The sequence below is a fragment of the Apium graveolens genome, chromosome 9 (genome assembly GCF_009905375.1).
Source record: "Apium graveolens cultivar Ventura chromosome 9, ASM990537v1, whole genome shotgun sequence".
Taxonomy (NCBI): domain Eukaryota; kingdom Viridiplantae; phylum Streptophyta; class Magnoliopsida; order Apiales; family Apiaceae; genus Apium; species Apium graveolens.
In genome coordinates, this window is record NC_133655.1 from 159,954,311 (window position 1) to 159,969,584 (window position 15,274).

The following is a 15,274-nucleotide window of genomic DNA, read 5'->3' on the forward strand; positions in this document are numbered from 1 at the left end:
CAGAAATGGTATCAGAGCTAAGCGTTATAAACCTCAGAGATGATGCGTCGATATAATAACAAACTCACAAAGATAATAAGAACTCTTGCCAAGTTCATAGTCGGACTACTTAAAGTAGTGCTGACAGTTAAAACCCTTACGGGAACCCTTATAAGTATCATGATAGTAACTTAGCTCGTTTAATGTGTAGGCGCCTGAGATAGAGGACCCTGAGATGTTCGAGCGTGAGCATGATGAGGCATTGCTAGATGTTGAGGATCAGGAGGAGCCTGAGATGGAGGAGGATGAGGAGGACCCCTCAGAGGAGCCTGAGACGGAGGTCATTGCTATTTCAGATGAGGAGGACCCCTCAGAGGAGTCAGAGACAGAGGTTATTGCTATTCCAGATGAGGAGGACCCGGATGAGGTCCCAGTAGCTGAGGAGCGTGTTGGACCTATGGTAGTGTATGTTGGTATCCCATTACCCACACTTCCGGTGGTCAGAGCCCCTACCCCTCCACCACTATCTTGGATTCCTGATGATGACAGCTCAGAGACCCATACTTCCGAGCCTAGGCAGACCGAGGAGGCACCCTCAGCGGATCCGGATTCACCACCTCTTGACCTTGCCCACAGGCAGTCTTCGTTAGCTCATGGATATGTTCAGGATGTATTGAGGACCCGAGTGGCTGTTGCCGAGGGCCGACTAGATGAGGCCAGGAGGGAGTTGGATGCAGAGAGGGCGGGTAGGCGTACCCGAGCTTATGAGACTAGGGCTTCTATACCCCGATCCTTGAGGAGGGAGCTTACGGGGATAGAGCTCACATCCCGAGCGAGGCTCAGATCGCTCCAGGGGGACAGGCATGGTAGGATCTCCAGGCGGCAGGCCGACTATATCTTCCGTCGTGCGATGGAAAGGGTTTGGGAGCTGACCCGCTCCGGTGTGTGATTCAGGATTAATGATGGAATAGTCTAGTTGTCTAGTTAGCCGAGGCCTTAGTAAGAGCCAATTTTCCGGGATAGTTGACTTGTATATAGCATCCCTTTTTCTGACTAGACAAGTAGACTCTTGTGTATCACTTTTGGGACAGATGACTGTAGCACTGTTGTACTTTTGACCAGATCAAACTATGTATTTCTCGGATTATGTATATATTTGTTTCCTTTCGGTTCAGTTCCATAGTGACGGGATCACTGTTTTTATCATTATTATTACTGCACTTCGTATTAGAACTTTCTTAAAATAATAGAATTGCGATATACGTTCTCCCCATTATAAGAGCTGTGCAAGGCACAATGTTGTATATGATTGTGACCTAACGTTGAATTTTCCCAATAATTGTTTTTATTATTATCAGAATCATGCCGCCAAGAAAGATTGGAACTAGGGCGAACCCTGGATCTGAGGACCAGGGAAGCCATAATCAGGACAATAGAAACCAAGAACACAGTGAAGAGGAAGATGAGGATTATGTGGAACAGGATGACTCCCTGTATGAAGAGGAAGAGGAAACATATGATGTTGAGGGATTTGAGATAGAGACTGAAGAAGGAGAAACCGAGGTTGAGCAACCAGTACCAAACCCAGGCATGGATCCCATGAGCCAGTTCATGCAACTCCTAAGGCAGAATTTGGAACGTCAACCCAACCCACCCCCTCAAGGAAGTAACAATGCAGTGGCAAACTCTTTCAGGGCTTTTAAGTCCCTTAAGCCCCCTGAGTTCCACGGATCAGCCGACCCAGTTGAGGCAAGGGCATGGTTAAAGGAAATGGAGAAATCTTTTGAGATTTTGAGTACCGAGGAGGCACAGAAGACTGTATTTGCTACCTACCTTCTGAAAGGAGAAGCTAACTACTGGTGGGAGGCCAAGAAAAACATGGAGACAGATGTTATTATAACCTGGGAGAGATTTAGTCAGTTGTTTCTGGGAAAGTATTTCCCGAGGTTTATGGAAAACCAGATGGAGCTCAAGTTCTTGGAGCTAAAGCAGAATAACTTGTCTGTAGCAGAGTACGAAGCGAAATTTACTGAGTTATCAAGGTTTGTGCCGGAGTTTGTGAGCACCGAGGAAAAGAAAGCTAGGAGGTTTCAGCAGGGACTGAAACCGTGGATTCAGAATAGGGTGGCAATTCTTGAGCTTACGGACTATGCCACTCTGGTGCAAAAGGCAACGATTGTAGAAGTCGGAAGTGAACAGATGCAGAAGGAAAGAGAGAAGAAAGGAATAAAGAGGAAAAGTATGAGCATGGGTGGAGGTTCCGCAGGAAGGAGCTTCCCAACTAGATTTAATCGAGGAGCAGTGTCCCTACCAGGAAGGAACACTGGGTTTAAGCGTCCAATGAGTGTGAGTGTGAGCCAGGGCGGCCAGAAGTCAAGAATGTCCTATTCCAACCAGTCTCGACCCCCATTGCCAGCCTGTAACATATGTGGAAGGAATCACACTGGTGAGTGTAAAGGGAAGCCTGTAACCTGTTTTAAGTGCGGTCGGGAAGGCCACTACTCAAATAAGTGCCCATCATCAACCCCTGCCGTCGTTCCAACCACCAATTGTCATCTGTGTGGACGCCCAGGTCATTGGAAGAGGGAATGCCCAATGAACAAACCAGCAGCTTCGGGAGCAAGCAGGGCTGCTTCCAATAAGCCACCTACTGCGAGGACTTTCAACATGACAGTCCAGGATGCTATGAAAGATTCAGATGTGATAGCAGGTACCCTTTCTCTAAATTCAGTCAGTGCAAATGTTTTATTTGATTCGGGAGCAACTAAATCTTTTATATCAAAGGACCTTGCGCGTAAGTTAAGACTTAAGGCTGAACCCTTGATAGAACCCTTACAAGTAGAAATAGCCAATCATGAAATTATTCCTGTTAACCAGATTCACCCCGCCTGTGAGATAGGCATAGGGGAGCAATCTTTCAGTGTTGATCTGATTCCTTTTAAATTAGGGGAGTTAGATGTGATTTTGGGAATGGACTGGCTATCTAGCAACGATGCTCAAATAGACTGTAAAGGGAAGAAAGTTAAGTTAAATATCCCCGGGAAGAAAGAAGTTATATTTAGAGGAAAGAGGCAGACGCAGAAATTTTTGACTATGGCTCAGGCCAAAAGGATGCTACGAAAAGGAAGTGAGGCCTACCTAGCCTATGTGGTGGACACGCAGAAGGAGGTGCCCAACTTACAAGATATTCCAGTAGTCAACGAATTTGAAGATGTATTCCCACAAGACCTTCCGGGATTACCACCCGATAGAGTGATTGAATTTGCTATTGAGTTGGCCCCAGGGACGGCGCCAGTTTCAAAAGCACCTTACCGGTTAGCCCCGTTAGAAATGAAGGAATTAGCTATCCAATTGCAGGAACTCTTGGATAAGGGTATGATAAGACCCAGTGTGTCTCCGTGGGGAGCACCAGTTTTATTTTTATTAAGAAGAAAGATGGGAGCATGAGGTTGTGCATCGACTATCGAGAGTTGAACAAGCTAACCATAAAGAACAGGTACCCATTGCCTAGAATAGACGATCTGTTTGACCAGCTAAAGGATGCTGTTTATTTTTCCAAGATCGACCTGAGAACTGGATATCACCAACTAAAGATTAAACCCGAAGATATTTCCAAGACAGCGTTCCGTACCAGGTATGGGCATTATGAGTTCTTGGTAATGTCCTTTGGATTAACCAACGCCCCAGCGGCTTTCATGGATTTAATGAATAGAGTATTTAAGAAGTACTTGAACAAGTGTGTGATAGTTTTTATCGATGATATTTTGATCTACTCAAGGACTGAGGCAGAACATTCAGAGCATTTGAGGATAGCTCTAGGAATACTCAGAGAGGAGCAGTAATATGCCAAATTCTCGAAGTGTGAATTCTGGCGGAATGAAGTACAGTTTTTAGGACATGTGATCAATAGAGAGGGAGTATTGGTCGACCCCTCCAAGATAGAGGCGGTCTCAAATTGGGAAAGGCCAACCACACCCACAGAGGTAAGGAGTTTCATAGGATTGGCCGGCTACTATCGTAGATTTGTACAGGACTTTGCGAAGATCGCAGCCCCTTTGACACGACTTACTCGTAAGACAGAGAAGTTTGAATGGACGGAGAAATGCGAGAGCAGTTTTCAGGAATTAAAGAAAAGGTTGATAACGGCTCCGGTATTGGCATTGCCGGACGGAAAAGGAGATTTTGTGATATATAGTGACGCGTCGCACAAAGGATTAGGATGTGTGCTTATGCAGCACGGTAAAGTTATTGCGTATGCGTCGAGACAACTGAAGGAATACGAGGTTAGATATCCTACTCATGACCTTGAGCTCGCGGCAATAGTATTTGCTTTAAAAATTTGGAGGCACTACTTGTATGGAGAGAAGTGCGAGATTTTCACAAACCATAAGAGCCTCAAGTACATATTTACGCAGAAAGAGCTCAACATGCGCCAGAGGAGATGGTTAGAACTAATCAAGGACTATGATTGTGAGATTCTCTATCATCCAGGGAAAGCCAATGTGGTTGCTGATGCCCTTAGTAGAAAGGAAAGACTCAGAATGATAACGACTTCGGAAGAGTTGATAAAGGATTTTAAGAGAATGGAAATAGAAGTAAAGGTAACCGGAACCGGAACTGAAAAGCTTTTTGAGATCTCAATGCAGCCAGAGTTATTGGAAAAGATCAGATTGTGCCAGGAGAAAATAATGAATGAAGGCAGAGAGTCAATGACTGGAGAGGAGATCCATACCGAGAAAGATGATAAAGGGATAATGAGGTACTCCTACCGAATTTGGGTTCCGAATGTTCAAGAACTTAAAGATGAGATTTTGGATGAAAGCCATAGTTCCAGGTATTCCATTCACCCGGGAAGTACCAAGATGTATAGGGATTTGAAGGAATATTACTGGTGGCCCAACATGAAGAGGGACGTAGCAGAATGGGTGAACAAGTGTTTGACTTGCCAAAGAGTAAAGGCAGAGCACCAGAGACCCAGTGGACTTTTGCGACCCCTGGAGATTCCCGAATGGAAATGGGAACAGATAGCGATGGATTTTATTGTAGGCTTGCCAAGGACGAAAGCCAATCACGACGCCATTTGGGTAATTATAGACCGACTGACAAAGTCAGCTCATTTCATTCCTATCAATGAAAGATACACAGTCGATAGACTGGTGGACATTTACCTTAAGGAAATAGTGACACGACATGGAGTCCCGGCGTCCATTGTCTCAGACCGAGACCCCAGGTTCAACTCCAGATTTTGGAAGAGCTTTCAGGAATGTGCGGGGACCAAGTTAAATATGAGTACCGCGTACCATCCCCAAACGGATGGACAGAGTGAAAGGACCATCCAGACACTAGAGGATATGTTGAGAGTCTGTGCAATAGACCTTAAAGGAAGTTGGGATGATCACTTGCCGTTGATCGAGTTTTCTTATAATAATAGCTTTCATGCTAGCATCGGAATGCCGCCTTATGAGGCCCTGTACGGAAGAAGGTGTCGATCTCCCTTGTACTGGGATGAAGTAGGAGAGCGGAAGATGCTCGGACCCGAAGTGGTCCAAAGGACCAAAGATATAGTGGATCTTATCAGAGGGCGACTTGTAGCAGCCCAAGACAGACAAAAGAAATATGCAGACCTAGCCCGAAAGGACAAGGAATATGAAGTAGGGGACTTAGTACTGTTGAAAGTATCCCCTTGGAAGGGATTAATGAGGTTCGGAAAGAAAGGAAAACTAAGCCCAAGATACATTGGACCTTTTGAGATATTAAGACGGATTGGAAAGTTAGCTTACGAGCTAGCCCTACCCTCTAATTTGCAACAAGTTCATAATGTGTTCCATGTATCAATGCTAAGGAGGTATCATCGGGATGCCAGGCACATAGTGGAGTACGAGCAGGTGGATATGCAGCCAGATCTAACTTACGTGGAGAAGCCAGTAAGGATTATGGATAAGAAGGAGCAGGTGCTTCGGAATAAAGTGATCAAGCTAGTCAGAGTACTATGGCAGAATCATAATGTGGAAGAATCAACTTGGGAACTAGAGAGCACAATGCTAGAAAAGTACCCCCATTTGTTTTCTGTTTGATTCCGGGACGGAATCCTTTTAAGGAGGGGAGACTGTAATAACCCCAAAATTTTCAACTTTTTGTAACCCTTGTGAATAGTGTTTTAGCTGAATGAGAAAACTTTTCACGCCACACTATGTAGGGGTTCTGTTATGGATATTCTGGGATATTATTAGTACTCTATGAAGTATATAAGTGTATGTAAAGATCGTCATAATCCAATTCCGAACACTTTGGTTTTTCCCGGAAATCCACAAGATACGGAGAGAATTGAGTATAAGGTAACAGGATAAAAAGGATTTAAATTAAAGGATTATAATAGAGGATCATAAAAAGGAATATAATGTATTGAGAAAGGTTAAGGAAACCTAAGTAATAAGATCCCGGGTATGATCCTTCAAACGGTAAACGAGAACGAAAGTTAAGCGAACCGTATAACAGATCAGCGGTCATTAGGCAAACGATTAGGAAGTTAATCAAAGGGATTAATGGGAATGATGTCATCCAACCAATAGAAAGAGGACAAGGAAGAGAGGATGACATCATGAGGATGACACAAGCATGACATGGGAAGGAAGGAGGTGTGGTTGAATGAGAACCACACAAATTCAAGGGCAAGAAGGTAATTGACTAAAGCAAACACAAAAACAAATCAACCAAGCCAAGTAAAATCATTTTCATCAAAAATCAAAAAGCAACCAAGGCTTGTTCTTGAAGAGCTCTCGGCGTTTTAGCATTTTAAAGGCAAAGAATTTCAAAACTCAAGATCCAAGCCTCCTAAATTGGTAAGATAATTCCCTAATCATCTTCATGCTTAGTTAGGACTATATCATGAGTTTAAGCCATTAATTCCTTCTCAATCTTCTTCATTTAATCAAAGAAGAAGACAATGAATAGTGTTTTCAAGTTTTTAACTTGAAATTTTTCTTGTTTTTCTTGAAGATCCAAGCATTCTTAAGACTTCTCAAAGCTTCTTAAGGCTTCCTAGCTCCTCCCACCACTTCAAGGAAGGTATACCATCTCCAAACCCTAGATTCCTATGTATTATAAGATGATTTTGATTAGTAGGATGATATTGTAGCTTGTTGTTGTGATTTAGAGTTTGGGATTTGGAATGGTAGTGAAATGGAATGGTAAATATTGTGGTTTTGATTAAAAGAACTTAAGTATGATTAAAGTTAAGTTTAGGCATAAGTATGAATGATTAAATTGAATTGGTTGGGGTTGTTATGATGTGATAAGGATGGATTTTGGTTGTATGTTGGATTTGAGGTTGATTTGGGATGGTTTTGAATGGTTTAAAATATTGGAAATCGCGTAAACATAGCCGTCGTAACGTCCGATTTTCTTTGGACTGTTTTTGTGCATAGCATTAGGACCCGAGAACCCCCTGCTAGATTATGACCACTGCCATGTTTAGATAGCTCATGTTACGAGCTTCGTTTTGATATGTAATTCGTTCGATTCCGATGCACGGTTTAGGAGAAACGGCCGTTTCAAGTAACGGCGTTTCGCGAACGAAACTTTTCCCCTCGCCTTACTTTGAAACGTAGGTTAAAGACCAAAAAGGGTTAATTAATGTATGAAACATTTATGGTAAGTGTGTTAGGCAGTTGGTAAGACATTCGCGAAGGAATCGCTTTAAAACTCATAAAGGTTAAATTATTAAAAATGGTGGAGCCGAGGGTACCCGAGTGACTTAAGCGAATCAGTGAGCGCAAAACAAGCGTTAGAGTCTAAGTTAGTTAAAGTATAGATTTACAAGTGATTTTGGTTTAATTCCAACTTACTTGTTGTTTATAGGTTACCAGACTCGTCCCGAGCCTTTTATCACCCCAAGTCGCTCAGGCAAGTTTTCTACCCGTTATAACTGTTGTTGTGATGAATATTTGTATATGCATGATCTTGCGATAAATGCATATTGGTTATTTAGCAAATTCTTGAGATATATTGTAGCATGTGATATGGTATATATGCATGCCTGTTTCATATTCTTGAAATATATATCTGTTGGTTCAGTTGATAATACCTATGCTAGAGAATAGCGGTAACTTGCATATACCCTTAGTATAGGGACCCAAAGGTGAAAATATTTTCTAAAACCGGGAGTCGAGGATCCCGAGTAGATTTTGTATATATGGATATGGATATATATATATATTTATATATATATATGGTTATAGTTTTCCAAACTATTAATCGAATAAGGTTTATTCGATAACTTTAACTTTATTTTATTTAATGAATATTATTATGAATATTCATTCGAGGGCTTATGACTTCTTTATTTTATTAAATGAATATTATTTCGAATATTATTCGAGGGCTTATGACTCCTTTATATTATTATTGAATATTACTTGGATATTCAATCGAGGATGTATGACTCCTTTATTTTATGAATATTATTTATAATATTCATTCGAGGTATTATGACTCCGCTTATTACTGAAATATATTCTTTATTTTATTAAAGAATAAGGTGTCAATAATCAAACTTATTTTCGATTATTCAAATAAAGATAATACTTTCATATAAGTATATCTTTGGTTATTTAATACTCGTTTCAAGTATAAGTTTTAATACTTCTACTTCAATTATTTTTATAAAGATTATTCTTTATGGGAATATTATTTAAATAATAATATTCAGACATTTTCTAAATATCTGGGGACTGATTTACTTCATTAAATCAGTTTTACTCCAAACACTCTTTAAAGTGTTTTCGAGTCTTCAAAATGATTTTTAAAAGTTAGAGCGGATCCCAAAACTCATTTTTATAATTAAGATCTTCCTTTTTAAGGGGATTTAAATACTCGCTCAAAACTTGAGGGATCCGGCTCTGTGGTGTATTTTATATTCGCAACAAGGTTGCAGTTTTGGTAAATGAATTGATTACTTGCCCAATGTTCGGGAAGTAAGCCCATCTAATTGAGTCGGCATAAGCGACAGACCGGGGTACGGTCTATTAATGTGTAAGTGGCTGGGTGGCAGTTCATCAACGCGTAAGAGGCCGGGTGGCGGTCCAGCACAAGGTCCTTATGAGGCCAGGGTGATGACCGGTGGGGGATTCATCCATCTACTAGTAGAAAATGTTACTTATTGGTATCTTTGCCTGATCAGCAAGATATCTGGTTTATGCCAAAATTCTTTTCCTTTCCAAAATTCATTGGATGTTTCAAACTCTGTTCATACTTTACATAACAGAGGTTCCAGGAAATGTTTAAGAGATATATATGTGGATATATATATATCGGGACTAAATAAAGTATCTCGTAACTTTATTTCATTCAATAATATTTCAAAGATTGAATCTATTCAAGTCTTAACTTGTGGTCTCATCTATGGGATGTTTTTTTAAAAAACTTATAATACTTTGAACGGTGGTAGTTCAAGTAGCTTTATGAATGATATAAGTGTAGTGAAGTATTGGTAACTTCATTCCTTGTTTTTACTTATATCTAGTAAGTAATTATCTTACACACGATAAAGGTTCTAGTAAGTATCCATTTAGATACTTATATTATTGTTATCACTGTGTATTATCTTGCGAGCTGTAAGGCTCACTCTTGCTTTATTTCTTCATCACACAACAACAGTTAGGAGAGATGGCCAGACTCCAGCAGACCCAGCGCAAGCGCGTGGGAAGCGTCCCGCGTCTTCCCGATGATGTTGTAGCTGTTATAGCTGCAGAGGTAGATCCATTGTAGTTCAGACCATCTACTTTTGAGAATCAAATTATGTATAATTATAACTTGTGGCAGATAATGGCAATTAACTTTAAATTTATCAAGTAATCATTTTGGGTCGTAATAACTTTTAAATTGTGGATTCAAAGACTTGTACTTATTTAAATTTCATCTCTGAGACTATAACGGGTTGTGGTGTGTGTTAGTGTGGGGTCACAGCATAAGGTTATTATTATTAATTAAGTGAAGTGATATTGTGGAAAGAAAGACCGTGACGACCCGGATCCCCGACCCCGGATCTGGGGGTGTTACATGAAGGGTTGGGTTTCACACCTAACGGGAGGGACGGAGAGGGAACGCTGGACATGTTTTGCAAGATTTCGTCTCTACGATGGCTCGAATACGATTCCCGTTACCATTTGGAACGACTTCAACCCTTACCCTTGGAAACTTACGGAAGGCCATATCCGTGATGGTTGTGTACTTGTTCTCTACCATATTGCATGCTTCGTGGATACTACGCAAGGAGTTGCTCAACACCGGTTATCCGGTGGTCTTTCTAATATACTAGGTATTTTTGGTTAGGACCAATATATTTCATAAAATTTAGTGGACTGTATTGATCGTGTAATTTTCATTCGAATCTATGTATTTTCATTCAATTTTATATGAATTTATATGAATTTTCTATGAATTAAAGTATGAAATTTGAGATTGAAAGTGTACCTAAAAATTTGAGATTGAAAAGTAAAATTTACAAGTCGAACTATACATTACAAATTATTATGAAATGTGTTGAAAGGTTTTTTTCAATATTTGGACAAGCGTTGACTTTTGTTGACTATTTTAAGGAATTTTCAATTTAACGTAAAAAATGAAATTTTTTTTTCATAATCACTCTCATTACCATATTTTAAGACTTTTGAGAGTGGTTTGGATCAGTGGAAGTTAGTTTAGGACTAACTTCCAAAAAATAAGCAATTTCAACAGAAGGTTTGCATGCATGCCTCTGTTTCTGCTCTGTTTTTCTGATCAGTTTGCTAAAACAAAACCAAAGGGACGGACCGCGGAAATTTTCCGCGGTTGGGCTAAAGAGGGACCGCGGAAAATTTCCGCGGCTGGGCATGAATTTTTTTGTAATGCAGACTGTATACAGAAATTCACCACCTATAATCCACAAAAATTGCCAACAAAATCCAGCATAATTTACCACCTATAATCCACCAAATTCACCAAAATTGGCAACAAAAATCCCACACACCTATAATCCCCCGAAATCAAGCATAATTCACCAAAATAATCCTCCAAAATCCAAAACAATCCAAAATCCACAAAATCCACCAAAATAAAATCAAATAAACCGACAATATAAAATCAAATGATATCCAAGTACGTAAACCGACAATATAAAATCAAAAGAAATGCAACTACATAATCCGACAACCTAAAATGAAACGAAATCCAACTACATAATCCGACAACCTAAAATCAAATGAAATTCAACTACGAAGCTTCGTGACGCCTACGCATACGAATCCCGGGAATCCCCCTTGCCTTCCCTAGCTGAAGCTCCCTAGCTATCCTATACCTAAAGGTATCCACCTCCTCCTGCGACCAATTCGGTACCTCGGCTAAGTCATATCCTTGTGTGAAGTAGTCCATGTACTTCATCACATAAACACCACAATCATTAGAGTTTCGTTGCTTTGGCCTGGACGGTAGAGCTAGGACCTCGGCTGAAGTAGGGTCAAGCCCCTCGACTGCGTGTACCATATGCAATAGCCTCGGCAACAACCATGACTGCAATGAAATTATGATCTGAGAATGAATATAATATACAATTGGTAAGGACTATATAGAAGACAGTAATAGTAGAGGAACATACCACCACTCGTATATCCTCACGATAATCCGGCTCGTCATTCATTGAATCTATGATAAGACCTTCAAATCGTTTAGTACCGAACATGAACAAAACCCAATGCACATCTCCGACACAACATGGGATGAATATGTAGTCCGCCTCGAGAACGGAAGGACCAACAGTAGCACTGGAAAACCCGGTAAAGCTACGTAATGCTTTATTCCATGCCCTCTGCAATGTATCTCCACCGACCCTCGATGCTTTTCTGATTTTCTTCACATGTCCTTTCCCAAGAACCATGAAGTAGGGATCCATGAAATAATAGACGGGTTTCCTCTCCCATATACCTCCAGTGTGAATCTCCTCCTCCCGAGTCCTTAGCAATCCCTGCAAGTATATATGAATGCAACAAGTAAAATAAATGCAACAAGTAAAATTAATGCAACAAGTAAAATAAATGCAAAAACTAAAATATATTAGACAACGAACAATACCATATAAGTGTATATGATCCTGTCATCAACCCATGTTCTTGGAGCCAGACTCTGCATAGCTGATGCATGGACGTGATAGTCCTGAACACTAAGACCACCGGGATTCCTCGGCGCCATCCCGAAGCCCCATCCCCAATCTGAATATATAGCATTCTTCTTTGTCATGCTGAGACTCTTAGTGATACTCCACTTCTCCTCTTTCATCCTGCGGGATGCAAGCTTCGCGGGCCTACTAGATGAGGTAATAGCCTGGGGTGGCTGAGACACATGCTGGGATGGCTGTGTCATGTCAACGACATCCTGGGCAGGAATGGCTGGAATGTCAAAGTCGTCAGCCAAAGGTGCAATGAAATCTGATTTTATGTTCTGAAATGTGGGAGGTCTGTAGGCGGGTCCTTTGATCTTCTTCATCAACCGAGAGAATGGTGTGAGGAAGGTAGCAGAAATCCTCCCAAACTCCTCCACAAACTCAGGAGGAACCCTAGCATCCAGCTGCTTCAACATATTAAGCCCGGCAACCATCTACAAACAAAAACAAGCAAACATTTTTTCATTAATTCCACAAGGATATCATATCATCAAGATGAAATACGTGTGAATGCAAATTTTGTAGTGTGTGGGGGTGTAATATGAAATATGCATATTTGTAAAACACTTACAACTTTATAGCCCTCGAGGCTATCATACAACTCCCTCGTCTTGTACTGTTGCTGAGGCTGTGGATCGGGCTTCCCTATGTGCATACGAGATATATCAGCATACCACGCCATGTAATCAGCCTTCGAAGCTATGTCTACCGAGTCATCAACAAAGCCATCCAAATCTGAACAGAACCTGGCCCATTTGCCAATATCAATAAACCACCGCACCAGCCAATCCTCCCCTGCAAACGTGGCATCCTTAGCCCCCCTGTAACCAACCATGTTCACCGGTGCCCGTGGAATCTGGGGACTAGAACCAAACTGTCTCGACACCCTGTCCGGATGCTGCCACTCGACCACGTCGTAACATACAAGGGGAACTCGACCGCACCCAGCTAACTGTGCCTGTATCATCTCGTTGTCCATAACATCCTCGAACCTAGCATACGGCCTCCAGACCACCTCATCACCTGCAACACCATCAAACTCACCCCTATAGAACGGTAAGCTGTGGTGAGGGCCTGACATCCTGCGCTTCTTCGAAACCCCGACATGAGTATCACTAGCATAGGCCCATCCCTCAGCAACCGAATAATCCTCCTGACCGGGAGATCGTAAAGGCACGCCAATACGAGGAAATCTCTCGTAAGACCAAACCTGTAACACCCAGACACAACAAGCAATGCTCTTGCTGCCCTTCCTTGCAGCAATCTCCAAACCCCGGTATATATGAGCTAACACAGCTGCACCCCAAGCATAATAAGGAATCTCCCGCATATTAATCAACGGGTGCATATACCGAACATGAACAAAAGAGCGGTTGATGCTGGGGAAGAGGATACAACCCATAATGAATAGCAGATATGCCTTGGTATGTACAACCGTGGCCCTCATATTGTTCTTCTCAGGCTTCTGTGCACCATATCTCTCAAACAACCACCCCAGCTTGATGTTATTCCGATACAAAGCCTCCTTCACCTCCTCCTCGGTCAAAGGCTCAAACCAATTATCAGCAAAATACGCCGCCTTGTTCTCTATCACCCCACAAGTCAGCGCATCCCCCTGAACTGGCACCCCTAAAATAAACCCCACATCCTCCAATGTAACAGTCATCTCGCCCTGCCTCGTGAAAAAAGTGTTGGTCTCAGGTCTCCAACACTCCACCAAAGCAGATATCAACCGAGTGTCAGTAGTCAAGACAACAGCAGGGTCTGCAAAAATCCCAAACCCAAGCATGTGTAGCAATTCCCGCTGTGATCTCCTTAACTTCCACAAGTGCAATGACTTGTTCCCCGAACAGCTCTGCAACTCATCTCTCCCTGCACCATCCCAAACATCCTCACTGACGTGATACCGATTGTCCCAAATAATATTATGCGCGTTAGGACCCGGCAACATATTCCCGAAATCACCAAAATTATCCATACCTGAAAATATTGTCAACATAATTCATCAATTACCACAATTAAAACACCACGTACACAATTAAAATAATTACCACATATAATCACCTAAATTAACCTTAATTTCATAAATTATAAATTCTTAATTTATTTAGAATTTAACACTAATTTTACCAAATTCGAAATTAACTAAATAAAATTTGAAATTAACTAAATTAATTCAAAAAAAATTAACTAAACCCTAATTTCACACTAATTTTTATTAAATTCGAAATTAACTAAAAATTAAAAAAATAAATTAACTAAACCCTAATTTCACACTATTTTTTCATTAAATTCGAAATTAAATAAATTAATTCAAAAAAATTAAACTAAACCCTAATTTCACACTATTTTTTCATTAAATTCGAAATTAACTAAATTAATTCAAAAAATTTCGATTTTACCAAATTATGCAAATTCGATTTTACCAAATTTATAAACGTAATTCACTAATTAAATTCGATTTTAACCATTAATTAAACCACTAATTCGAAATTAATTCTTCATTAAATATATCCTAAAAATGAATTTAACTAATCAAAATTAAATTTTAATTAAGTAAATCCTAAAAAACTAATATGTTTCAATTCCAAATTATGAACCCTAGAATTTCTCAAAAATCAAATTTAATCATACTACACTTCATATGTTAATTCATCACAAAGATTCATACATTAATTAACACTAAAAATTCGAATTACATACACAAAATCATATCTACAATAAAAAACAAACATAAATTTATATCAATAAAACTGTAAATAACATAAAAGAATCGATTATATACCTTAATTGCGAGAAAGAGGATTGATTTTGGCTCGCTGTGTTAGGTTGTGTTAGGTTTTTAGCTGTGCTGCTTCTGCTTCTCTGCTTCTGCGCGGCTGCTGCTGTGTTTGTATATCTGTTTGAGAGAGTTTGTGTTTGCTAGGGATAAGGCAAACAAAAAACGCCACAAACCGCTGAAATTTTCCGCGGTCCGTGGTTAGGGGTATTTTCGTAATTATCCCGGACCGCTGAAAATTTCCGCGGTCCGCCTTTAATCTCAGCCATTTAATCTCGGATCCAACGGCTGCCAATGTGTTTGTTATATACCGGTCTACAACAAAC

General features: G+C 40.6%; 1 protein-coding gene across 1 annotated transcript; it reads right to left on the reverse strand.

Annotated features, from left to right (window-relative positions):
• Positions 1-11,013: 11,013 nt before the first annotated feature.
• On the reverse strand, positions 11,014-15,217 carry LOC141685695 (uncharacterized). Its single transcript, XM_074490785.1, has 5 exons — positions 15,109-15,217; positions 12,741-14,149; positions 12,082-12,603; positions 11,609-11,974; positions 11,014-11,523 (listed from the first exon to the last, which is right to left on the reverse strand). The coding sequence occupies exons 1-5, from the start codon at positions 15,215-15,217 to the stop codon at positions 11,227-11,229; spliced, it is 2,703 nt and encodes a 900-aa protein (XP_074346886.1). The 3' UTR covers positions 11,014-11,226.
• Between the last annotated feature and the right edge of the window lie 57 nt (positions 15,218-15,274).

Bases quoted from the DNA above. Each gene is read 5' to 3' on its own strand.
- LOC141685695 (XM_074490785.1), bottom strand. From the start codon at position 15,217: ATGGCTGAGATTAAAGGCGGACCGCGGAAATTTTCAGCGGTCCGGGAT. The intron at 11,975-12,081 runs GTATTGTTCGTT...ATATACTTGCAG, and splicing joins GGATCATATACACTTATATG to GGATTGCTAAGGACTCGGGA. The intron at 11,524-11,608 runs GTATGTTCCTCT...ATTTCATTGCAG, and splicing joins GTGAGGATATACGAGTGGTG to TCATGGTTGTTGCCGAGGCT.